General features: G+C 46.1%; 1 protein-coding gene across 1 annotated transcript in view; it reads left to right on the top strand.

The window, feature by feature from the left end:
* DAAM1 (dishevelled associated activator of morphogenesis 1) overlaps positions 1–25,691 on the top strand; it is a 221,469-nt gene that overhangs the window by 64,336 nt on the left and 131,442 nt on the right. Inside the window, exon 2 of the mRNA XM_019518393.1 lies at positions 14,703–14,926. Coding sequence (XP_019373938.1) covers positions 14,744–14,926 — 183 coding nt within the window. The 5' untranslated portion in view covers positions 14,703–14,743. The remainder of the gene's footprint in view (positions 1–14,702; positions 14,927–25,691) is intronic.

The following is a 25,691-nucleotide window of genomic DNA, read 5'->3' as shown; positions in this document are numbered from 1 at the left end:
GGGGTGGGGGGGGGGGGGGGGGGGGGGGGTTGGTCTTACTTTCCCTCCTGGGAGTTATCCTGTAGTGTGGGGACTCTTTTAATAGCTCTGTTAAATAAAACATGCAGCCTAAAAGTAGTTGATTCTTATAAATTGCATAAAGTTGCATTGCTTTCATTGATACTTTGGGGAGAGGAGTGTTGGAGGGTTGTTTTTCTTTTCTTTTTTTTTTTACAATTTGGTGGTTTAGTGGGTTGTCCTCTATTAAATGGGAGCAGAAGTTTGTTTTTTGAAGCTTAATGTGATAAAATATGTTTTTATGGCCCTACTGCTAGCAGAATTGGGCTGGAGAAATGAAAGTGCTTACAAAGCTACCACTATGGTACTGCAAAAAATCAAATCTCGAGTCAAACAAGCAAGTGCATTTTGTATCGTTTTATTGCACGCGAGCAATAAAGCAGTCAGCAGCGTTTCTCTATTGTTGTGAGAATTGTGTATATCGAAGGATCATTTGCCGTTTGTGTACTGTTGTAAAGCGAGTGTTTGATTTGAGGAATCTTCCTGCGGCTAAAAATTGAAATGGAAAGGGAGAGGTGGAAGCAAATGAAATCAGTTTTGATTGTAGCTTGCATTCGGTGCTTACACCGACGGGTGCATTTCCATCAAAGCGGGCGCTTTCTGGAGTATTAGTTCTTGAATTACAAGAGCTGCAGGGGATGCTTAATTACATCTTTTGAAATCTATTCTTGCTTTTTAAAGAAACCCAACGTTTTCTCTCTTTCAGCAGCTAAAATATGGGTCCGTGCTGCTTGGCTGTCTTTTATTTATTTATTTATTTATTTATTTAAATCGTCTTACTAGGTGCCACACTCTCCTGGAGCCTGAAATGGCGACCTCGGATGTGACTATGATGAACTGCATGCTTATGCTTACTATGGTTTACCTTTGATTAATTAGCTGCCACTCCCTGACCAGTAGCCTACATGTTAAATATGTACATTTCTAAATCTCAAAACATTTTCCAAAATTAGCCAGCTGGGAGTAACCTGGGAGGCTATGCAGTTCGTTGCTATGGTGATGGCACTCCATGTTAAATTGATGTACAACAAACGGTTTGGTACTGAATGACTTGAATTCTGTTTCTGATGCCAAATTAATTAGAGGCTTAAAGGGAGCGGGGGGAAAACCCCAAACCTGAATTACTTATACTGGTGACTTACAGCTGAACAGACTGTCTCACCCAGGGGATTAACAATGGGACGGAGAGCAGTGAAATGGAAAGCTGAGCCACTGAGATTTTGCATTCAATAAATCAAGGTCAGAGCCCAAATATTCATTGGAGGGGGCAGAGGCCCCAAAAGGAAGGAAAAGGCAAATTAAAAATAAAGCCCAAGCCGCTTGATGAACTATTTTTATTGTTCTGGGGGGGGAAAGGCTAACTGGCAAACAATATTGCCAAGTGACTCCTGTCCAACTTGGGGAGAGAGTCCATCGAATCGCTATTTATCGAGCTTTTTCTCATCAGAGCAATCACTTGGAGTACTGAGTACGTGTCTCCAAGATGATTTGCTTCCTAAAATGAACAGCACAAGACCGAGATGGGAGCTTTTCATCTTGCAGCCATGTGCGTTTCTCCCTTTTCCGGGAGGTGGTGTCTACATCTGCAGTGTCGCTCGCTTCCTAATTAGCCCACGAAGTGATTTGCCATACGTGACTAATTGTATGCATAGAAGGAAGGATGCGCTGGGCTGGATTTTAATTGCCCGATAGCATCAGCTTCCTTCAGGCTTCTGCGCAGAGGTTTTGTGGGAAGGCGTTTGCTGCCGTCTGGGTTTAAAGAGTATTTAAAACCCAGCCAGAATGTGGAGCCTGATCTTCAGCTTGTGAAAATTGAAAGGGCTGGAGCTGGAGTCGGCATCCCAGCAAGGGCCGCAGCCCTGGTTTTCTCTCCCCTTGTGTTGTCCAGGATAGCATGTGCCTGCAGTCGGACAGGCATTTGCATCCCCAGTTCGCTTAGAGCCCCCTCTCAACCTGACACACTAATAGTCTTGCTGCCGTCCCCTGGGACGTAGCACCAGAGGAACCTGCTGTGGATTGTGCGGTTTCCGGGAGATGGGGGTTGGTATGCCTTTCTCCCCCCGCCGTCCATCTACCACCAGGACTCTTTGCTCTATGGACGTATTGTTTGTTAAATTAACAGCTGTTCGGTGGGACAATCGATACTGCCCTAGATATTTTTGACAGGCCTTTCAGTAGCATCCTATTGATCAGCTCTGCCGCACTGCTTCGGTTGCACAGTGTTCACGTCTTGTTGGTTTATTAGCTGTTCCCTGTCCTCCTGCCCCCTGGAGCTGCCCTGACAAAATCTGCCAGGCTTTAGATGTGCACCTGCTTCCTAGTTGTGTCTTTCTATTCTTGACTTACGAACCGTGGCTTCTCCTGTTGTCCACACCCTTATTTCTGCACGACCGCTTCGGGAAACGTTGAGCAGGGTCCCCCCCCAGGCATTGGGGTTTTCACTGCTGCGCCACTAAGGACAATTTTCAGGAGCATCTTGTCTTCGTATTTTTAGGTGGGGGAGACTTGTCAGGCTCGAGGCTTTGAGTTCGGCTCTTAATCCCTCCCTGAATGCTGACTTGGTTCTGAAAAGGCTGTCTTATCCTTTGAGATGGGCGACAATGCATGTCCGTGCTCACAATAGTTTCTTCAACAGCTGCTTCCACAAAAAAAAAAAAAAACCCACAAAAAAAAACAGAGGGGGAAGAAGAGGGAATGACCCATCAATGGGATTTTCATTGCAGAAGAGTTTTGAAGGCAGAAAATTTCTCTGGCTGCTTTTGAAGCTGCTTTTTTTTTTTGCAGGGCTTTGGGAGAGATTGCCAGAACACCTGCATGTGATCCCCCTTTCTAAAGAGCAGCCTGCTTGTTTAAAGATCCCGTTGTGACCTTCCTTCCAGAGTCTTGCAAAGAATCTCTCAGCCTAAAAAAAGCTGTCTCCACATGTGTAATGCTGCCCTTAAATGTGCAGTGATTGTATTTCAGGGAGCAAATTATTTATGATTTGTGGGAGGACGTGATTCCAAGTGTGTGTGTTGGGATTATTTTTTGGGGGGGGGGAGAACAAGGAAGATAGTGTCTCTTTGTTACAAAGAGAGAAGTATGAGTTTGCTAGAACTGGGTTGTGAAGGCCATAATGAATGCAGTTAATCAGGACTTGATAAATATAATTGCAGACCACCTCCCAGCTCTGAAAGTCCATGTCAGATGTTAGCACGGACATGACAGGGTTCAAGTAAGAAAAGATCTGCGGTGATTTTGCACCCAACCTGTTTTCTGTTGCAAATAAAACAGAAAGATCACAGCTGGCCAGATGTTTTTAACACTGTGGGTTCCTATTTGAAATCTCTGGGTTTACCTTGGGAATCATTTTGGATGAAGAGGAGGTTGGATAGATATCTGGGTACGGTATTATGATCCCAGCACTCGTTCCTGCCCAGGACAGGGGTCAGACTTGATGATCTGTTCAGGTCCCTTCCCATCCTAGAAACTATAATTTAACAGACACTGGCACCTACGTGGAGCTCATAGGAAATTTGATTTGCCTTTAAACAAGGGTTTTTGATCCCTAGAATTGGATGCCTTTTTTTCCATCTCCCCGATCAGAAAATTTTCAGCATAATAATACTCAAATCCTCAATTATACTTAACAGTCTTGATATACCAATGGCATAAGCAGCACTAAAGGCTACTATAGATTTGACATAGTGACCGATAAGGACATAAAGGACCATAATAATCCGCTTCTATGACTTCCTCCATAACATAGACCAAGGAGTCGTCCTGTAATTCCTGCATCAAGCCTAGCATTTCATTTTTAGCCTCAAGCACGCTGCTACAGCAGATGCTGAGGCATTGCAGGTTCTACTGGAGGGGATGTAAATTATAGATGTATTGTAAATGTAACCCGTTTCATTTCCACTTGTATCTGTCCTGAAGCAGGGGTGGTCAAACCACATGCAGGTGATTTCCTTCTTGCAGGCATTTTATTTCCCCACCAATGCCAGGTTCCCAGCAATTGATTCCTGCTTCAAGAACGCTCTCAAATATGAAAGATTTAAGACCAGAAAACAACTTCTTCTGCTGCTTGGCAGCAGCACTCCTAGAAAACCAGCAATACCTCTGTCTTCCAAGATTGGAAACTTGTTCATGCATGCCGAAAATGTTGTTATGATGCTTTTATGCGGTTATGAAACCATAGAGCCTCAAAACTTCTGGTGTACTGAAGTCTCAAATGATTTAACTGTTTTGTCTCTAATTATAGCTGATTCCTGGCAATAGCAAAAGATTTATCTTAGCTCTGAGGTGCTTGGAATAAGCTTAAATTTCCTGTAATAGGAAAAAACCCACAAATTTTCTAGTGTTTGTCATATGCCCGTGAACCAGATTTAAACTTTTATCCCCTTGAATATAAGCTCATAATAACTGTTTACCCGGCTAGCGTATAGGCCAGTCTGATTTTTGGCACCTTGTGTTACTTTTAATGGTGAAGTTCATTTAATGTGCTCTAAACTCATTAAGCCTGAAGCTGAGTGAAATACGTTCTTGCAAGGCATCAGGCCCAGATGCACATTTCAATTTTTGATGAACACTATAGTAGTACATAGTACAGCAAGAGAATACAAATGGTAGTAAACACATTTTATGTAAGCCTTTTTTTCTCTTATAGTGTGAGCAGATGGGGCTCGCAGAAAAGTAGCTGACAGACGTGGCAGCGTTAGCATGCAGATTTTGCATGGCTTCCACATTTGTTTCACTCTGTAGCAAAGGAGTGAGAAGGTGCAGTTGTGATTCATTTATATTTAATCAAGAAGTGTAGGGTGCTGAAATGGTTGTAGCTCACGAGGTGCAGACATATTCATAATATTAAAGGAAATTGTTGAGGGGGTGGTTGTTCTACAAGCTGCTAAATTGTAGGAACAGCCGTCTGTCGGGTTCGGACCAGATCCCTCAAAAAAATAACTTGCACGGATGAGAGGATGGGTCTGATAAAGCAGCTCGTTTCTCTGAGAGTAGCCACTATTTGGTGGGGTTGTGCGGGGAGGTATGGGTAACATGCCCACAAAATGTACAGCTTTGTGTAGCTGTAAACTCTTGTAGCACAGTAAAATTGCAACTGGTGTTCCAGCACCTTCTTCCATCCGTGGGGATGGCACTCCTCCCATGTGGTCCACGTGGCTGTGGTCTGCCCTGACGTGTAGTTCATGCGCTGTCTCCTCTTGGCTTGTGATGGTATAACAATACCACCAGCCCTCCAGAGTAAGGGCCCACTGTGTCATGGGGGGTCTGGGATATGAGGAGCATACCCTTGCACAGTTCTTCCGACCTACCAATTATGGACCCATCCCCGTGTCCCTGAGCTGCACGGGTGACTGGGTCTCCAGTGCAGAATATAGGAGCCCACCTTGTGGGGGTAGGGGGAACAGGTGATGCGTTGGATGTCTTGGTTTTCTCAGGTTTTGGTAATATGGCATTTGGGCTGATTGGAGGGGAGAGGAATCTGAGGGGGAAGAGTGGGTTGCTTGAAATACAAGGTGTCAGCTCTACACATCTGCCTGTTACCACTCGGGTGCATGCTGCCCTGCTGGGGACAAGGGACCAACAGATGTTCAGACCATGAGGCCCTTGCAGATGGGATCTGTGGAAGTCCTCGTGCTTGCAGTTCCCTGCCTTGCCTGAGGATGGAGCACATGAACATATTGCACATCTGGATGTGTCCTGCACACCTGTCTGACATGCTGTGGAGAAGAACCTGGCGGGATGAGATGGGCAAGAGCAGAAGGATGCAGAAGCAGCTCTGGGGGCTGATGGGGATTGCTCCATTTCTCTTGGCAGCAGGGTTGTTGAGGGGAAAAATGGCTAAAGCCAAGTTCAGAAATGGGAAGGAAACGCCACATGGGTGAGGAGTTCTCCACAGGAGTCTGGGTCTCTTCTCTGTCACCGTGTTATTGGGCTGGACCCGAACCAGTCTGCTGCTGGGAGTATATAGGACATCTCCAGGATCTCCTCTGTGGCTGAAGTACAGATGGTTTGATCTGGAGGAAGAAAGTAGGCTAGGGCACAAGGCTTCCCTGTGGTGTTTATCCATTAACTCTAATCATTTCAATGTCACTTTGTGAGGGAATCAAGAACAGAACACTTTTCACACAATAAAAGCTGCCTGTTTCTTTCCGAGACTCAGATCAAAAGTAAGTCCTGCAGATGGGCCCATACGTCAGACCAATCAGTCCTTCCTCTGCAGTCTGTGCCCAAAGACACTTCTTATACAAGAAAAGCTTTGGGAATTGTGGCATGGATGATAAAACTATTTGGTTTTTTTAATGAATATTGTCTCAAGTCTGAGCTCATGAGAGTGGCTAATATTGACGCAAGCTACTGGCTGTGGATGTGGTCTGGATTTGAAATCCTCCCGGGCTTCTGTGCTTAAAGCCCAGTTGCCAACTAGATTTGCTGTCACGTAAGTGTGCCCACTCCTTTGTTAGTACTTCATCTAACCAGGCATTAGACTTTTGTATTGACATAGTATTCATGAGTCCTCATTAGTCGACCAGGACCTCATTGTGCTAGGCTCTTTAAAAAGACAGAACAAAAGGACAGTCCCTCCCCAGAGAGCTTTCTAAGGTCCTTGTTTGTGGAGCCGCTTCATGAAATAGCTGGCTGGCAACCAGGCAGCCTTGTTTTGCTAGGCGCCATCCAGAAACAAGGAGAACATCCCAAACCAAAAGTTGGAGGTATGAATAGAGAAGTAGTAGATATAGCAGACCAACAAGGAGAGCCTATTTTAAGTGAAATCGTAATGGTGGAGGGACACAGTATGCCCTCAGATGTCTTGAGATTTTTTTCTCCTTTTCAGACTCAAAGCTCATGGATATACTTGAAAAAGACAGAAGGGGACTTCTGGCACTACAGGGTTAGTGTTGGAGAAGAAAATTGAGAATTCATTTTGCTTTTACAAAAGCAAACTGAGCTATTTAGTGGTTTCTTCTTTGAATTCTAGTAGCATCCATGAAGCTCTAGGTGCAGAACAATCATGAGAAACTGTCTTTGTCTCCCTAAAGAAGTTTGCCCATAAGGTATCGATCAAAGGAAGACTAAAGCCAGGGGCTAAGGGGCAGAACAGAGTCTGTTCCTTTCTTTTTAGTTCATTGGAGTTCAGAGATGATGGACAGCTGAGATTCCTTTTTGAATACCATGATATATATCCTATTGAATACCATAGATGTTGTGTGTGTATGTGTGTGTGTGTGTGTGTGTGTGTGTGTGTGTGTGTGTGTGTGTGTGTGTGTGTGTGTGTGTGTGTGTGTGTGTATATGAACACTAGAAATTGATGCATGTGTGATACCGTGGAAACAGCTTCTGCTGTGCGTTGTGAATGTTTCTAGGATGGCAATTTGTGAGACGAGACTGTGGGGAGAGTGTGTTTCCAGATGCTCTTGGCTTCCGCGGCTGTCTAGTGTGTTGGCTTTAGTGACAATCTCAGCAACTGTCCGTGTAGGCAGAATGCCTCCCAGCTATCATGAGCAAACGAGGTCACCATTCAACAACTGGGAGAAACGTCAAAGATTTTCATGTCAGCCTCTCCAGCTTGCACTCTGCAGGCTGCAGTGGAACGGAGTGACCTGGGGTTGAATTGAACTAGGGCACCGAATACTTCACTTCTGGGAGATCAGAGCAGAGGATCACGCTGGGTATTATTGCATCTCAGTTGCTGTTTGTCTTTGAAAGAGCAGGTTAGATAAATGCTTGGATGAGATGATTTAGATGGGAGTGATCCTGCTTTGAGCTGGGGGTTGGACTAGATGATCTCCAGAACTCACTTCCAATCCTAAATTTCTATGATTCTAAGATATGCTTAACTAAAACTAGCTTTTAAGAGAGACTCAATCTGGGTGCCCTGTTTTCTATGCTGTTGCAGAGTATGGGCATTAGGAAAGCGTTATCAGTTGGGAACTTGATGGCAAGACCAGCATCTGCCCTCTAAGGTTTGGGCTGGTAGTGAAGCACACTAAGATGTCCTTGTGAAGGAATTTAGTGCAGGTGCCCTGGTGGTGTAGTGGCAATAATTAATTAGGGAGTCTTGCTATGTCTCCAGAGATGTAACTTTGCACCTTGGCCTGGATCCGTTCCAAGGACTGTCTGCTTGTTGACTACCTGCACGTGGCCCCCTCGCTGTACAGGCGGCGGAGACAGAGATAGCTGGATGTGACGCCAGACCTATCACTCCCTTGCATGTCAGAGGCTGCAGAAACTGGTGTGTGCTACCCATGCAAGCCTGATGATAGGCCATCTGGGCTCGGTGGGTCTGGCCTTCCACTCTCCCATGCCCATTGCAATGTAGTTGAGAGATATTAGGATGAGTTTCAAACTCGCTTACCCCACATCTGTGTAGCAGTCTGGTCTCAACAGCACAGAGCTTGGTGTGGACTAAATTATTGTGCTTCTTGGAGTGAGTTATTTGATTTTATCCATTTCAGCAGGGCAAGCTAGCCCACCTCCAGCTCTGTGGTGCTGCAGCTGGCCTGCTATTGGCATTGGCGATACTGCAGAGTATCGTGTTGTAGTGTGAACAGGCCCACGGGTGGCATTTGTTACAGATGCCATCTGCTGCAACAGCACCGTCTCCAGACCCCCTTCGCGATTTGTGCTTCCTTTTCCCTCCCCACATACATGCTGCATCCCTGCAGAAGCTGAGCAGTGACGGGTGTGATGCTTCAGTTTGGGAAGAAGTCTGCCTGTAGTAACGGGGAGCTTTGCACTCTCATTTCACCCTGCTGAGAAACCGCTGAGGTTAGCTCTCTGTTGCTTCTGCTGCTCCTAAGGATGCCCAGTTTTCCAGTGCCTGCTCCACATGCACCAGTTTCCAAAATGAAGTGGCGATACCCAGACACATGCATGGGCGAACCAGGCGGCCACCCAGGGCCCAGACAGAAAGAGGGGCAGAAAATGGAAAAAAAATTACAGTTGCAAAAACCAGTTTTAATATTGCGCATATACGGGACTGGCAATCAATCGAGACTGAACTATTTAAAGACATTGATACCGCGGATGTGATAGACTTTTGCAACAAAAAAAAATCATCATCTCTGGTGAAGAGGGGCCTGATGCTGCAAGTTTGCAGGTGGCCGCTAGGAGCCAAGGACTGAGACAGAGGCCTTCACGGTCCGTGGTCTCTCCTCGGCATCCGTCCTAGAGGCGGTACGCCTCACGTACCCACCATGTCTAAGGGGAAGTGTCTGCGTTCTCATTCTAAAAAGTGCACCACTGATGTTACCTCTCAAATATCATTTTAGGAGTGTCATTCTCCTCTCCCCCCGCTTTCTTTTTTAATGCTGCTGTCTTTGAAAAAGCTTTGCCAACATGTCCTAGGAAAGGGCTGCAGTGGTGGGACCTTAACTCCTAACCTGCCTGTTTATGACTTTGTGGAAGCAGGGAGTGGCTGGAAAGAGAGGTCTGATTAACTTCTAACCAAGGCTTTCCGTCACCTTTGTGGTTTAATTAAAAGAAGCAGTGCAGTAAAGGCCAAACTGCAGGAAAGGGAGGGGAAAGTAGCTTGATTAAAATGACTGCCTGCTGTTTTGGGTTTCCAGAGCAGTGATACACCCCCCCACATGCCGGTGCCCTGAGAGGATTTAGGAGGCATCGCATCGGTGCTGTACAGAACAGTGTGCAAGGTCAGAGCAGAAAAAAATAAGAGCAAATGAGATTTGGTTGAATGAGGGTGGGGAAAACATGGAACCTGTGTCCCACTGTAGTCTCTAATTTCTTCTTTTTCCCTCCCATCTTATTAATCTTTTAATTGGTGCTTTCCTGTGATGCATGTGGGATTTTCTGGGCAGTAGAAGCCAACCCCCTCCCACTGCCTTTCAAGGGAACCAAAATTGAATTCATCTGCCTCCTTTGCCCTGGAGATGCTTTGCTGCATGCACATGCAAGTGTACATTCATTTTCTGTGTCCCTTTCATGTTCAATACATGAGGACAAGGGGTTGGTCCCAAACACTGTAACACCACTTCTTACAGAAGGGTTAGAGCAGGGGGCAGATCTCTAACTACCGTTCCTGAAATCTTTCAAGAAAACCATGGTTTCTAGAAATTTGTTACAACTCTGTGTATTTGCCTCCTTTTCCTTTTTTCCTTTTTATTTTTTTTTTTTTAAGTGGTCATTCTGGTAGGAGAATTAGTATGAAACTAGGGAGAAGGTATTTCAATTCGAATTTGTTACCGTGAATTTATATTACAGTGGGAGCTCTTGTCAGGGGTCTGCTTCCTGTTGTGCTCAGTGCTGTACAAACACAGAACAAGACCATGATTCTTGCTCTAGAGAGCTTACAGAAATTTGAAATGTTTCTATAATGCTCCTTTCCAGGGGTGTTGCTTGGTCACGGTGTAACTTCCCTGATTTGTCCAATGTGATGACTTCTAAATTCCGGTTCAGACACTTGCCTGTAGCGACATCTTCCCTGCCGTGTCGTTAAGATTGCATGGGATCGTGGGGGCTGAAATTATTCTTTTGCTTGCTATTTTTGTGCTAATTTATTTGACCCCCAAACCTATAATAAGCCTCTTGGATCCCCACTTTCCCACCTGGAACTCTTAGTATTGCTCTCTGATTCCCTGAACCCAGTCACTAAATTCTGTTAGCCTTTCCAATCTTTTTGTGTGTCTCATATCTGTGGGTATTTCATAGATTCATAAATGCTATGAATATCTGCTAGGATCAGAAGGGACCTCAACAGATCATCGAATCCGACCCCCTCCTTGGGCAGAAAAGAGCGCTGGGGTCGGCTGATCCCAACAGATGCCTGTCCAGCCATTTCGTATCCATATGCAGTGGTTCCAGTTGTCACAAGTGCTGGTGCCTTCACTCCCTTCCACTTTATTAAGCACGCTGTCCCCACCACCGCCACACCTGGAATAACTGAAGCTAATCCAGAGGATCTCTGGATTTTGTCCTGTTCTCATTCTTGCAGCAATTTTTGACAAGTTTAATGGCTGTGCATCTCTGCCCTTCTTGACGGGATCGTTTGGATTTCATCACTGACCTCTGTCAGCTGTCTGGCAAAGAGAGGAACAGAAGTAGGCTGTAGCTAATGAAAGTTTATGCCTTTCTGATGAGCGAGTTAATCTTTAAAGGTTCCTCCCTGACTTCAGACTAGCGTGATTAATGACCTCTCTTTTCTGCGATCTCACTTGGATGATAGTGTTCACTATCTATAGTCTAATCACAGAGCTGGTACCCAATGCCTAATCCCAAGTCTCGCACTTATTATAAGACCTTGGTTAAGTCACTGGGCTAACAATTTCAGAAGCACCCCTTCTTTTTAGTGTCTTGAATGTTAGGTATTCAGCTTGACCTCTGGGGTCTGATCTCCAGAAGGGGTGAGCTCCTACCGAGTCCAGCTGGACTTGAGTGCTCAGGATTTAAAGTCTGGCCCAAAGAGTCCTGTATGAGGCAACCCCCAAAATTAGTTGGCAACTTCTTTAGTAGCTCTGCCTGTGTTCCCCAGTGTGTACTATGGGGGTAAAACATCACCAAGGTATATTGAGAGTTAATGCTCGTCACGCTGTTTTGGAAAAGAAGAGTGCTTTGCAAAGCCTGAGGGTTAAAGGGAGTGTCACACGAGTATCCTGAAATGAAAAACAGTCTCTCCCTATGGCCGGGTGCATAGTGAATGAGAAGCCTCCTGCTGAACTGTTTCAATGACTGGTTATCTAAGCAGAGGGAAAACAAATTCCCCTTATCTTCCCCAGCTCCCTGAAAGCAAATCTCTGTAATTAATTATATTCCATTGTTATAATTCCCAAACCTAAGCTGGCTTCCCCAGGGGTATAAAACCAGACCCAAATACAGGCAAGGGAAGGGAGACAGCCAAAAAAATAAGCCATTTCTTTAGAATAGACTTGCATATTAGAGCCTGGTAGAAAACCTGGTCATGACCATTGCAGCCTGACACACACACTTTCTTGGCAGAAGGCAATATTTTTATCCACATGATAGGGTGATTGTCTTGCAATGGATATCTCTGCATGTTCCCTGGCTCAGGTATAATAGTGTAAGTCTTCAGTATTTCAATGTACAGCTATCCTTATTCACCCTGATTCAAGGTAGAGCCTGTTGGAGGGTAGGGAATGGGGGGACCAGCATCACTTTCATTGCAAGTAAAGTAGTGCTTAAGGCTTGGAGCTTATAAACTCGTAAGCATAATGTTCTGGTGCTTCTCTTCTCTTCCTCCCCACTACCCTTTTTCCTTTGTGGCTAGATGTTCCCCAGGAAATGCTAGCTACCTTTTACGTCATGTAAGAATTTATTTGTACTGCAGCGGCACCTTGGAATCCAAGGATTTCATTATGGTTATTGCTGCATAAACGCATATTTCATACAAATAAAGTTCCTGACTTAGAGTTTGTAATCCAACCTGATACTTAGATGGTATCTTCCTACCGTAGCAGTGATGATAGTTAACCATTGGAAGAAAGTACCAAGAGGAAGGGCGACTTTGCCATCTCTGGCTGTGTCCTCTCCAAATCCAGGATTAGATGCTTTTGGGATGACGGTTTGATTCAACAGAAGTTATTAGGCTCCATTCAGGAATAATCGTATGACATTTTCTGACTTCTGTTTATACAGGAGGTCAGACTAGATAATCTAACAATCCTTTCTGACCTTAAAAATCTGTTTAGTCTTATGAGAGGGTTGCAACATCTAAACATCCTGCCTGAAATTGTGTTTAAAACATAGCACTGGAGACTGGGCGTAGGGCAATCAAGTGGATCTCAAGTTTAACATTGAACCGTTGTCGTGTGTGACAGATTCTGGGTAAACGTGCAAATGCAATGATGAGACTGTGCTGTAGACGCAGCGGGCCCGTTCTGAAACCCTCTAGTTTAAGAAGATGTTGGGAAGTGGCCTGTTGATGACGATGTTTCCCATTTAATAAGGATTCAGCAGCGTTCCAAAGGCGGCTTGTGCAGTTTGCCTCTCCCAGCTAACCTCCCCTTCCTGAGTCTGTGTTTCTTAAAAGTCACTGGGCTTGCCTTTCTATCATGCAAATGATCCAACTGCAGTGTTTTATGTTGCATGCGTAGTAATTATGAATCCCAATAGCTCTGGAGCTGGAGCCAATCAAAAAATACCTTGCCTTGTTTGCCATATGTCTGGGTTAAATACCGAAGCAGAAATAAATCTTGCCCTTGGTCTGCCATTCAGATTTGACTCAACTGATGTTTTATGTAAACTGTACCTTTTGAATGCCAGACATTCTTCTTAGAAATGCTTTCCTTTGATTTTTTTTTTTTTTTTTTTTTTTTTTTTTTTCTTTTTTTTTTTATTATTATGTTTTTAGGTCCAAACCATAGCTTGCATATATTTATAGTTTTCAGAAATAAAACAGAGTATTAAACGTTGAAAAGCATTTGAAAATCTGAAACAAAAGAAGAGAACTTGAGTTCTGATATAGGGGAAAAGCTGCGGGGCTCCGGAGCATGGCAGTAAATGACCTTGCTGCTCATTCACTGCATGGCGTTGTACAAAGTGGCTTAACGTCCCAGTGCCCGCAGTTTTCCCTTCTGTAAAAAGGGTGGAATGTGGCACTAATATCCTTCTTTTAAAAAAAAACAACAAAAAAACCCCCTATACATTTGCCTTTCCTCCCTATTGACACATTTTCTTTTGGGAGACTTCCAATTGGGAGAGAAGCATTGTGCCTGGTGTTGGATATTTTTTCTAAAAAAAACCCCCAAAAAAACCTATCTATTCCAACATCCTGCAGATGATTAACCATATAGCTCTCAGATAGGAGGGGATGATGAGAGTGATTTCACAGCTACCGAATCTCATCCAGTGGTGAGGTTTTCTTGAACCTGAGATGCCCAAGCTCTGGCTTTAGGTTGGGATACCAGTGTAATTGGACGGCCTCAGGATGATGTTTTCCTTTACATAAAAAAAAAAAAAAGAGAGAGATTTTTAAAAACATCTTCCTACCGTGTGTAAGGTCAAGCTCTTATTCTGAGGGCAGGTCATGAGTCCTGGCTAAAGCCAACTGTAAGGGAGTGTTGGTGACTCTTGCTACTCTGGATTTGTCCTTGGAAATGTAAAGGGCTTCAGGAACAGGTTCCTCTGAACTATTTCTACTGATCACGTGGCTCAAGTAGGACTTTTTAGAGTGCTAGTGTGTTGAGTCTTAATTGCACTTCTGTCGTAGAGTTGAAGGTGCTTTTGCCCTTCTAGTTAAGAGGTAACAGGAGCAGTGTAGAGTAGAGTAACTGGCATAAAAGCAACTGCGTGCATCTTGGGGCATCTCCGAAAGAGTGGGATAGACGAGGACTCTGAGGGGCTAGTTCAGTTTTTTAGCTCTGTGAATTGTAGGAATAGCGGCATCCCATGCCCTTGCTTGACAGCCATTGCCCATGGATAACTTCTTGCTTCAGCTAGAGCTGAACAGAGATTACGACCCCCAGAGAACAAATGCATCTTTTTAATTAGCACAGCAGTCAAGATTGCTAGAATCGTAAATGTCAAATTGAAACAAACATTTGGCATGGAAACGTGAATTTTTTTTTGCAAGTTGTATACGTGGGTGGCTTCGCGTCTGTCTCTTCTCAGTAGAGCTGCACCCAGTTTGCCAGAGAGTCCTTTTTTTAGTGTTTTTCTGTTCTCTCTTTCCGTAGGATTTAGTAGCTAGAAGAAAGGGACACGGAGGATCTTGGCGATGGCCCCAAGAAAAAGAAGCGGGCGAGGCATTTCCTTCATCTTCTGCTGCTTCCGAAGTAGCGACCATCCGGAGATCACCTACCGGCTTCGCAATGACAGCAGCTTTGCCCTGCAGACCATGGAGCCCGCCTTGCCAATGCCCCCAGGGGAGGAGCTGGATGTCATGTTCAGCGAGCTTGTGGTGAGTGTGACTTGGGAAAACGGTAGCGTGTGGCTGTCGTTGGGAGGTGGTCGGCCAGCATGGCCAAACCTGTCGGGGCTGATCCTGCTCTGGTGCAGTCCATAACAGATATTCCACTGGCTTTTTAACAAAGAGTGGGTTGGGCCCCAGAGTTTTCAAACGGGCTCGTAATGAGAAGGAATTACATGGATAGCTGCTCTGAGGTGACCAGTAGAAGCTCCCGAGTCTCAAAATGCCCTACCTGCCCTGCTGATGCCTCCGTCCTTGCAGAGGGATTTCCATGAGCTATCATGGCTTCCCCTTCAGCAGCTGTAGAGCTTCCAGGCTCTGGGGTTAGATGTGCATCACTCCTGGCATAAAACCAGCTCTTGGGATTAGATATCCGTGTCCTGCACACCACTCATTCCCCTTTTTTTCCTTTAAATTTTGCAATTTGGAGCAGATTGCATAGGTGGACCTGAACAGGCAGGTGCGATCCCTGCTTCTGGACTGTGCTGTCTCATTCAGGCACAGATGATGGATACTGCAGTCAGATCTGGTGCTTGTTCTAGAGAGAGACTGATAGCGCTTGGCTTGAGAGGCCATTGGCTTCTAATATGGGTAGGTGCCCTGTGTAGCACTCCACGTGCCGCCCCTGCCAGTGCAGCAGGGTTGATGGCCATCTGCACCCAGCAATGACTGGGCCAGTCTCGGGCCTTTCTCCAGGGGGTCTGCCAGCTGAGTTAATTTTTTTTCTGGAGGTTTTTCATGGTATTAGGCTTGTGCCCTGGCCCACTAGAAACCTTTTGCCTAGCAGTGGTGCTAGCCAGGGTGAAAAGGCAGGCCAGGATGCAGAGCTGAAAAGGACTGGGAGGGATGAATGGACAGCAGCTTGGTTAATGGAGTTTAGGCATGTCTGTGACCTAGCACTGTTATTTGAAGAAATATGTCTCTAGCTGGTCCGGTTGTGCGATTTCCCACTGTTTCATAGCTGCTCTCTACTGGCATGAGTGGGCGTTTTGGAAAGCGGAGAGCTCCAGCTGATGATAATGCAGCTTCACATCATGATAGTGCAGCTGGCGATGGAGTCTAAGCAGGAAGTGTAGGTACTGGTGACGCGTAGGGGGTGCACCCCCGAAGATCGGCAACCCCTGGAAACGCCGGTTGCAGAGCCAGAAGGGTACTTCCAGTTTTGCTGCTGGCTTGGTGACTGGCTGCTGGGGGATGACCCCACGGTTGGCAATCTGGTGCCCCCCAGACTCGGGAGGCACCAATCACCCATGAGTGTAGAAGATGAAACAGAAGATGCGCAGACAGCGCATATTCTGTTTCATCAGAGTAATGGGTACCTTTGGGTCCTGCTCCTGCATGCTCCTCCTTTTTCCTTGCAGCCTTTGGGGTTGTGGTGTGGTCTTAGGAGGCACATAGCTTCTTTTAAACTGCAATTTTTGGCAGTAGGATTGAATACAATAGACATAATTGTGGTTCTTGTGGTGATATAAGAGACTGTGTCCTGGCAGGACTCCTGTGTATACCCCCAAATCGTTGCTGCCTCTTGTGTTCTGATTGGAAGGAGAGAGAAATAAAAGGGGCACTGTTTTTTTAGAGCTGAATAATCCTTGGGATTCCCATGCCACATGGAAGCCTGTCCTTTCAGTAGTCTTTTTGGATGGAAAAAGTTGGGAGCCTGCAAGTTTTTTGTAGCACAGAAATTTTGAAAACATGTTAATGTCCAAATGGACTGTTTTCAGAATTCCTGAAATGGGATTGTTGCATTGCGGTATGTTGGAAAACAGGCCCCTCTACCTGTGGGACAACTTCCCCAGAGGCTCAGGGACTGGATGATTTGCCGAACCTTTGGCTGCCAGGCCTGTGTGTTGCTCTGTCCTCCTCTTACACGAGAGCGTGGGTGCTCATGACTTCTTAAGGGGGTTTCTTCTTGTAGGGAAGGACCTGCTATCTCCTCCCTTTTCCTCATGTCTTATTCTATGGACCGCTGTTGGCACTCTGCCTAGGGAAGCATTTAGGTTCCTGGGTGGCCTCTGCTAACTGGGCAGCATGATGATAAATGGCTCTTTACCTCCTTCCACCTACGTGTTGTACTGTGAGCGGACACTCCTCAGTGCCAAGATTTTTCTTTTTCCACCAACCGGCTAAGAGTGAAGCTCCTCTCGAGGAAACAGATCCTTGTAGTCCTCTTGGAGCCTGCCCAATGGCTTGGGAGTCAGCTCAGGTGTGCTCTACACTACAAAGTTTTGCTGATGTAACTGTCACCTACTGACATGGAAAAATGGCTCTCCCTAGCCAACGTAGCTCTGTCAGCAAAACATCCGGTCTGGATACGGTTACACTTTTGGGAGAGGGCTTCTGTCATCCCAGGAGGTTGTCATTAATGCCAACACAAAAATCTCTTCTGCCAATACACGCTTCATCTCTACAAGGCGGCTCTACTGACATAGTTGCACTGGCCTAGTATCATCCCTATCTTGTAGACAAGGCCTTAGTCAGCCACGGGAAATGAAATCCATGCTGTATGATTGGGCAGCGAATTCTAACCTACCACCTTTGCCTGAAAGGCAAGGCAACAATGCAGAAGCTTATAATTGAACTTTTACTTTTCTGCCCTATATAAAAAATATATCTGCAAGCAACTCCCGGTATTTTCCTCACTGGTTGAAGGTTTGCAGAATATTAAAGGTGTCAGGACAAGCTCAAAAAGTAAATACACCTTACCAGGGCAAGGAGGGGAGTTCATGTACACAGTGATTTTTTTTGCCTGGGGGGGTTACCCCCTTTTTTTACTGATTGCCCTGGTTCCCAGCTCCTTATTGCACTCTTTAACCTGTTGGAATCCAAGATTAGTTTTCAGCATTTGTTAAATGAGTTGGAAAATGTCCCGTGGTTTCTGTACGAGCCCACTGTGTATAATATTTGGAACGCAGACAGAAAAAACACGTGGAAGCGCTGGGCTGACTTTTTACCCTGCTATCGCCTGATTTAGGGTTTGAAATGTCTCTCTTTAAAAGCCAGGAAATCCTGACGCTGCCATACAGCTTGCAGCCGGGAACCACTCAAAAAAGGGCTTGTTTCTTAACGTTCACACAGACTGTTCGAATCCACCTTGGCATCTGAGCAATGGGTTGAAATGACTCGACATACATTGAGGGAATCTGAGACTTCTCCAGCAGAAGTTGTTGGAATTGATATTAGGACAAGTTTCTAACCCTTAGAGGAGTGACATTCAAGAATAGGGATACCGGGGCAAAAACTGATAGTTTTAGGATAGACCTCAATACATTTATGAATGGGATCACATGATGTGGTTGTCCGCATCAGATGGAGGCTGATGGGACTCAGGAGGTCACTTCCAGCTCTCTCTTGCTTTTGTTGCTATAGAGAGATGTGATGCTATCCATTTGTGTTAGGGTAGCACTGGGAGCCCATTGTGTTGAGCTGTGTACATAGGCTCCCATACAACTCAGTAGCTATTATCGGGAGAAACTCACTTCAGGACCATGTTGAAATAGAAAGCATTAGCTACCTAGGAAGCCAGCTCCGTGGGAATTGGAGGAATTCCCTCCTCCTCCCAGTTTGACTCGTGCAAACCTATGGTGATCCCTAAAGACCCCAGTGGGCATCAAGGCTTCATTGGGTCTATATAGGCACATGATGAGAGAGGTCCTGCTTCCAGGGAGCTTGCAGTCTAAATGGAAGAATTGGATGAAGGGTGCGAGTATTATACTGATTTTTACAGCTGAGGAGCTGAGGCACAGGGTGATCTAAGTGGCTGGTCTAAAACCACACAGGAAGGCTTTGCACAGCTAAATCCAGATCTCCTGGGTCCTAGTCTAATGCCTTAATCATTAGGCCATCTGTCCTCCTTGCTTCTTGTTATATTTCTGTGATTTTTAGTTTTTTAGGCTGTGAACTATCACAATGAACTCTTACAAAAGTGGGATTTAAGCAGTGCATGTCTCAAATGCTTAAGGGTTGAGATTAGCCATATGAGCTGGGAGCGATGATGGTGAGGTCACGCCAGCATTTTTGTTTGAATCGTACAGCAAATACTAGCAGTTGCCAGTTCAGCCAGCTCTGCCAACTCCATTTCAGATCCTTGCTAGAGAGACTATCTGCTTTTTTTTGGGTCAGTGCTGGAAATCCTTGTCTTGCCTTAAATTTGACTGTCGTCCTGTGTGTGGAACCCAGCTGCATTCTTAACACACAAGGGATCAGTGACTGATCCATGAATGGTTGCACAGCGGCATTTGTCTGCTGCAAGCCTGGGTTACCCGTGAGCTTGGCTTCTACGTACCTTACCTGCAGGGTTTAGCTACTGTGGCTGGAAACCAGCTGACTTCAGCTGGTGCAGCTAGACTTGTCCAGCCAAACTTGCTTTATCTTTTGTGACGCCAAGACCAACCTGTGCGTCCTCAAACGGTCCCTTGGAAGAATGGCAGCATAATGGTATTCTGGTCCCTTTAAACAGATGAAGATATTCTGGTCAGTGCCTGAACTTCTTGTGGATAATGCACATCCAGCTACAAAGGAATATCCACCAGACTGACCTTCCCTGGCTTAGAGAACATGGAAATGTTGTCAGGTTTCTGGGCAAGCGTTCGCTTTTTTTTTTCTTCTTCTCCCCTCCTTCCCTTTTTCACAGTCTGAATGACCTGGAGTTGGAGCCTTGGAGGAACATCTCTTTGGTGGGCACCCATCTGTGTCTCTTGTTCAGTCAGGGCTACTGCCAGCTTTAGCCATCTAAGCATGCCAGTGTGGACATGGGCCTCTACAAAGCGAACTGTTTCGTTGGGTTTTAGCTGATGCATGCTTCACAGTTCCTTGGGAACTATTCAAGTTGCTGAATCCATGCACATCTGGAGGATGCATTTAGCTTTTGACTCCACTTCCAAATGTCATTCAGTCCTTTCGTACTCCAGCAAAACCACCTATGCATCCTACCTGTCATAGAGCGGAAGTACTTGCTTTTGCTTGGTCCTACTCCTCATTCACATGCCTAGTTGGCAATATTGGTTTCATGGATACTGCTGCTCCTCTTCCACAATTCTTACATGCTGGCTTCACACTGGAGGGGGATTGCCATGTTGACGCTGGGTAAATGTAACCCTCTATTGCAACCTTCACACCAGTCCTGGAACAGAAGCAGTCATAAGCAGGTTCCAGGCACTTGGCCCATACGCCAGTGCCTGTTTTCCAGGAAGCATATTTTTGTCCAAATATACTGAATAAAGCAGTGATCCATGCATCTGCCATAGCTTCTCTGAAAAGGCTATTACACCTGTGCTGTAACGATCCAGCGCTTCTTCAAAGGTTAAACTCTGTCTAGGTTGCATGTAACAGCATTGTTAGGTTACACCTGTGCTAACGATACTTTCCGTGTTGTGCCAACATCTAGTTTCTTCATCAGATGAGTAAAAGATTCCCTTGCAACTGCCAGTCCCAGCTGCTGCTCTGAGGTTTCCTACAGAATACCATGTGCTTGCTATGGCATGGCACCCTGTCCTTTTAAGTGAGTGTTACACACACCCCTTGACTGGTTGGATGGAAGCACAGAAGCTTTAAATGCCTTTAAACTCAAATTGAGACATGGACATCATCTGGAACAGAGCACAGGAGGCCTAGTGACTCCTAGCTCACTCAAATAACTAGATCAGGTTCTCCAGAGTATTCCCTGTTGTAAAAGGCAGTAAAGAAGCCAGGGAGATTAACTTACTGTAACTTTATGATAATAGTGACTTAGTTCATTTATGGATAGATGAAGATTTCATAGGCATTAGGGCTGGAAGGGACCTCGCAAGATCACTGGGTCCAGGCCCCCTGCCCCAGGGCCAGGAAGTCAGCTGGGGTCAAATGATCCCAGTAAGGTAAACATCCCAGTGTTTCTTAAGTGTCCAAAGTAGGTGCTTGCTAGGGCTGTGCAAAATTTCGCTCAGTGTTTCATTTCAAAGCTGTTTTGATGCATTTTGAGCTCAAAACAGTGAAATTGAAATGAAACAAAAGCCTTCCAAACGAAACAAGGGAACTCTAAACGTTTCAGAAGTTTCAAAATGTTTCAAGTTTTGAAGCCAGGTTTACTGGCTTCAGCACCAGTCCCAGCTGGCAGCACCCAACTCCTCTTATTTGGCAGGCAGATCGGGGGCTGCCGGGGCTGTGCCAGCGTCCTCCCAGGGGTACGTGCCCCTAATCTGCCTGCCAGATGCACAGCCCGCACCCAGCACCAGGAAGATCGCTGCTGCCGCTGGTCCTAGGTGGCAGCACGTGACTCCTGTCATCCCGAGTGCAGATTGGGGGCACGCACCCCTGGGAGGACTCTGGCACTGCCCCCGCAGCCCTCCTGGGGGTGCTGGCGGGCCCCTGATCTGTGTGCGGGATGAGAGAAGCCGGGTGCTGCCACCTGGGACTTGCGGCAGGACCAGTCTTCTTAGCGCTGGTCCCAGCCAGCAGCACCTGGCTCCTCTCATCCGGCAGGCAGATTGGGGGCTCGCCCGCACCCCCAGGAGGGCTGCGGGGGCTGTGCCAGAGTCCTCCCGGGGGTGTGTACTCCTTATGACAGGAGCCACGTGCCGCCACCTGGGACCAGTGGCACCAGCGATCTTTCCGGTGCTGGGTGCGGGCTGCACCCAGTGCCGGTTTGTCATCCGGCAGGCAGATTGGGGGCACGCACTCCTGGAAGGACTCTGGCACAGCCCCCCCCGGGGGTGCAGGTGAACCCCCAATTTGCCTGCCTGCTGCATTTTATGATTCCCCATTATACCTTATGCGTGAAATGGTGAAACAGCATTAAAACAGCGAAACAGTTGCAGTGAAACAAAACGGAGCAGGGATTTCGAAACGATATACTGTTCCATCGGAGTGGAAGTCAAAGCGGAGCGATGCTGTTTCACTCGGCCCTAGTGCTTACGCCACTTCTGGGGGGAGCCTAGTCCAGGTTCTAGGGACTCGGACAGTAAAGAAGTTGTTCCTTGTGTCCAGTCTAAAACCATCTTCCAGGAGTTTGTGACCGTTAGACCTTGTCTTCCCTTGGGGTGTCATGGCGAGCAGACACTCTCCCAAGATTAAACGGACGTTTTCTCCCACAGCGAAATAAACTACAGCTGTTCAGTGTGTGGCTACTACAACATATGCGTATACAGTTATATTGATAATAATGCCAGGTGAATTTGGATATAGAGATCCTATCTGCCTTGCTAGTAACATGGGCCATTTGATGGCCCGAAGAACAACTTGTTGGCTGTAGTGTTTCAACAGGGGATGCGCCCCCAGGCCTTAGCGAAGGCAGGACACGATGGTGTGAGCTGCTGTGGCTGTACCGAGCAAAAAGCAATCCCTGCACAGGTGCTCGCATGCTGGAGATGAACAAGGCTTGTTGCTGTCGATGGCATTTTGGCTTCCCATTCACGAGGGGCCGAGAGGCAGCTGGTGTGAAGGGTTTGGTTGAGAGAACAATAAGGTGATGATAAGTCTAGATCTCATCACACAGGTTACCAGATATCCAAACTATCTCCTGATACAGGTTCAACCCTCTTGGTTCTCTTAGACTTGTTTGAGGCAGTGGGACTGACCCTCCCTCCCAACCAGGGTGCTGGTCCCTTTTAACCTGTTCTCCGCTATCTGTCTGCTCCCCACTCCTGCGTTTAAAAGCGGGGTCAGATACATTCTCCACAGAATCGAGTTACAGCAACCCTATCGTGCCATAAATAAAAGAGCAAGATGAGGCTTGTTTAACTGCCAGGCTCTTTATATGAGCCGGATGACCTAGGACTGCTTTGTTTCCCATTGGGTTACCTTGCACATGAATGAAACCGAATTCTGTGTAGCGTCGAATCCGTTCCGTTGTGTTTATTTAGAAGTGCTTGTCCGGGAACCGCATCCTTCTCTGTGCCTGTCAAGCAAGCTGCCTTGTGTTTCTGAAGGCGTAGAGAGGTTCCTAACACGGATAACAGTGCGTATGGTGTAAAGCAGGTAGGCTACGGCACACATGCCCCAGGGAGCTTGTGGCATGTGGCAGATACAGGAAGGAGCGGGGAACACAGTGCCAGATAGGGCAGGGAACAGAAGGCAGAGCAGAAGATCAGTGGCACTCTGGGGGGGAATGGGGTACACCTTATGGCATGCCTGCCATAAAGGTTGGCCCCCAGTAGTGTAAGGCATCTTACTAACAAAGGTGAGGAGCTGGAATAATAACTAACTTGCCTCCACAAAATGCTCTGTCCCTTCCTTCTCTCAAAACCAAGCCCTGCATCAAGTAGACCAGAGGGGGCCAATCTTTTTTTTTGGCAGGTGTGCCACAAATTAGCATGGCACCCTGCCTGAGTGCCGCTCCGATCCCTTTCCCTGACCTGATCTGCTGCTCAGCTTTCTGCTCCCTGCCATTGCTGCTGTGCTGCCTGTCCTCTCCGTGCTCTGCTGAATGCCACAGACAGATAGCCCATGCCATTTGTGACACCCATGCCGTAGGTTGGCCACCCTTGAAGTAGACTTCTTTGTAGGAGGTGAGATGAGTGCTACCTGGGGCTCTTCCAAAATGCTGGAGTGATAATGAAGAGCTGCATTTGAAAACCAATGAGTCTCATGTTCTTAAGCCACTTAGGATTTAATGAAAATTGCCCCCATCATTCCCTGCAAGACCAGCCAACATCACTGTGAGGTCAGCCAGTTGTTGTCATTGTTTCTCCCTCACTTTTCACATTCATGAAGACTGAAATGCCCTGGGCAGGGATCCTTGGGTAGACCAGAGCCCTTCATACACTGAGAGCAGTGAATGGTTAGTGCTCCAAATTATTTGTGACTGATCTAAGTGGGGATCTGGTAGAGGGAAGATGTTCCTATGTGTGCACTCAAACACTGTGATTTATGTCCCCCCACCCCGTGACACTGAAGTTCGAACGTTTCTCTATTCACATTTATGAAGCAATTGGAATTTGAGATTCTGTTTAGCAATAAAAAAAACTTCTTGTAGTTTATAGTGCTCGTGGCTCTGTGTGAATTTACTTCACATCTGATGCACACTGGTGGAGCATTTTTTTTTTTCTTTAGGTCTCCTGTAATTTGTGCGAGAGAGCATCCAAAATCCATTGAGATTCTGTGTTTAAAAGAGAGAATGCCGAGTTAATCTCATTTATGTAGGGCTCTGGCTAGTGCACAGGATGTGTGGGTAAGATGCTATAGAAATCACTTTATTGCTCTTCCTATGGAACAAATGTATAATCTCTGTATTTAATCCTGGTATTTCACCCAGCTTTATATACACTGTATGGATAAGCCTGTGAATGCTCATTCAGTGGGGGCCACCACTGAAGTGAATGCTCTCTGCACTTTAACAAGCCTGCCACGTGATGACTTCCGCTCTTCACAGCCCAGGTTTTATTACAGTGCTTTTATTTGCATCAGAGCTCTGCGTCCATCATACGGATTTCCATTATCTGTCTACAAAAGTATTGTGCTTGGCTTTGGACTTCCCGTTCTAACCTATACAGATGACTTCCATGAAGCGGATGAGAGAGTGAACAAATCTTACGTGACAGATCTTAACCACGTCATTTTCTGCACCGGTGGAAAGTACTTGGATGCCATAGTGATGAGGGAAGCCCAGGAACCTATAGAGAATAGATTGGAGTCTTTTCGCATCCAAACCTAATCATAGACTTGTTGAAAACATCATGTAAATGTTGACCCTGGAGCCAGGAGCCTCTAACTAAGCATGGAAAAACAGTTGAAGCTTTGCTTTTGAAATAATATGCTAGCTGCAGCTTCACTGCGAACCTAGAGATTTACCAAATCAATAATTCATGGGGGTTTTTTCTCTGTGGAATCTGAGAATGGCAGCCTTCCCTCCCAGCTGCTAGCCTGTAAGCACTTAGTTATTTGGTGTTTAGCTTTTTAGCTCTCAGGAGTGATACAGCAACATGCATAGTAATGCTTGTAAATTAATAGTTTGGGAAAGTGTACACGAGCAATCCATTAACTTCACAAAGCATTTAGGGCGCTGTTTAGAACTCGAGCTTGGTGGTGGAAATAACGTGGCAATTAGGAGGAGGTGGTACACTGTAAACGCTGTGGGCGTTAATAGCAGTGTCAAGTGAGGAATTCATTTATTACTAGAGATCATGAGTGAAATTGGTTTTTTTTCTTCCCCCCTCCCCAAACACACACATTAAATGGCTTCGCTCTTTGGTTTCTACTGCAAAGCAGAAGAGCATGTGGATTTTTGTCCCTGCAAATAACATGCAGCCCAGAGGCATGGCAAAGCTTTTGCATTGCAAGTTCATGTGCAAATTGAGGCTAAGGGTGGAATTGCTACTCTTTTTTTTTTTGCATCTGGTCATTGCACCATGGAGACCTATTACATGGGCTTCAGGATCCCTTCGAGTTTAAAGGAGCTCTAAAAGAGCTCATTTGATTCTAAAATGCCCAATATTTTCCCAAAGCAGAACAGGAATGTATTTATAAGCGTGCTTGTGTGGTAAGTTGAGTTTGGAGGCTGCGGACTCTGGCTAGGGACAGATGTTACACCAGGGGTGGGCAATTATTTTGGGTGGAGGGCTGCTTACTGAGTTTTGGCAAGCCATCGAGGGCCGCATGACAGGCAGCCAGGGGCAGATAAATATTAATTTTCTAAATTTTTTTAAAGGCCCCATGGGCCAGATAGAATGGCTTGGTGGGCCTCATTTAGCCCGCGGGCCACATTTTGTCCACCCCTGCATTACACACACACTGGTATAAGTGACAGGAAATTGGTTCAAATCTGTAACACAACAGAAGTTCAGTG

Source organism: Gavialis gangeticus, unplaced genomic scaffold (assembly GCF_001723915.1).
Source record: "Gavialis gangeticus isolate Ggan-Ray unplaced genomic scaffold, GavGan_comp1, whole genome shotgun sequence".
NCBI classification, from domain to species: Eukaryota; Metazoa; Chordata; order Crocodylia; family Gavialidae; genus Gavialis; species Gavialis gangeticus.
This window is presented reverse-complemented; position numbering and strand designations above follow the sequence as displayed.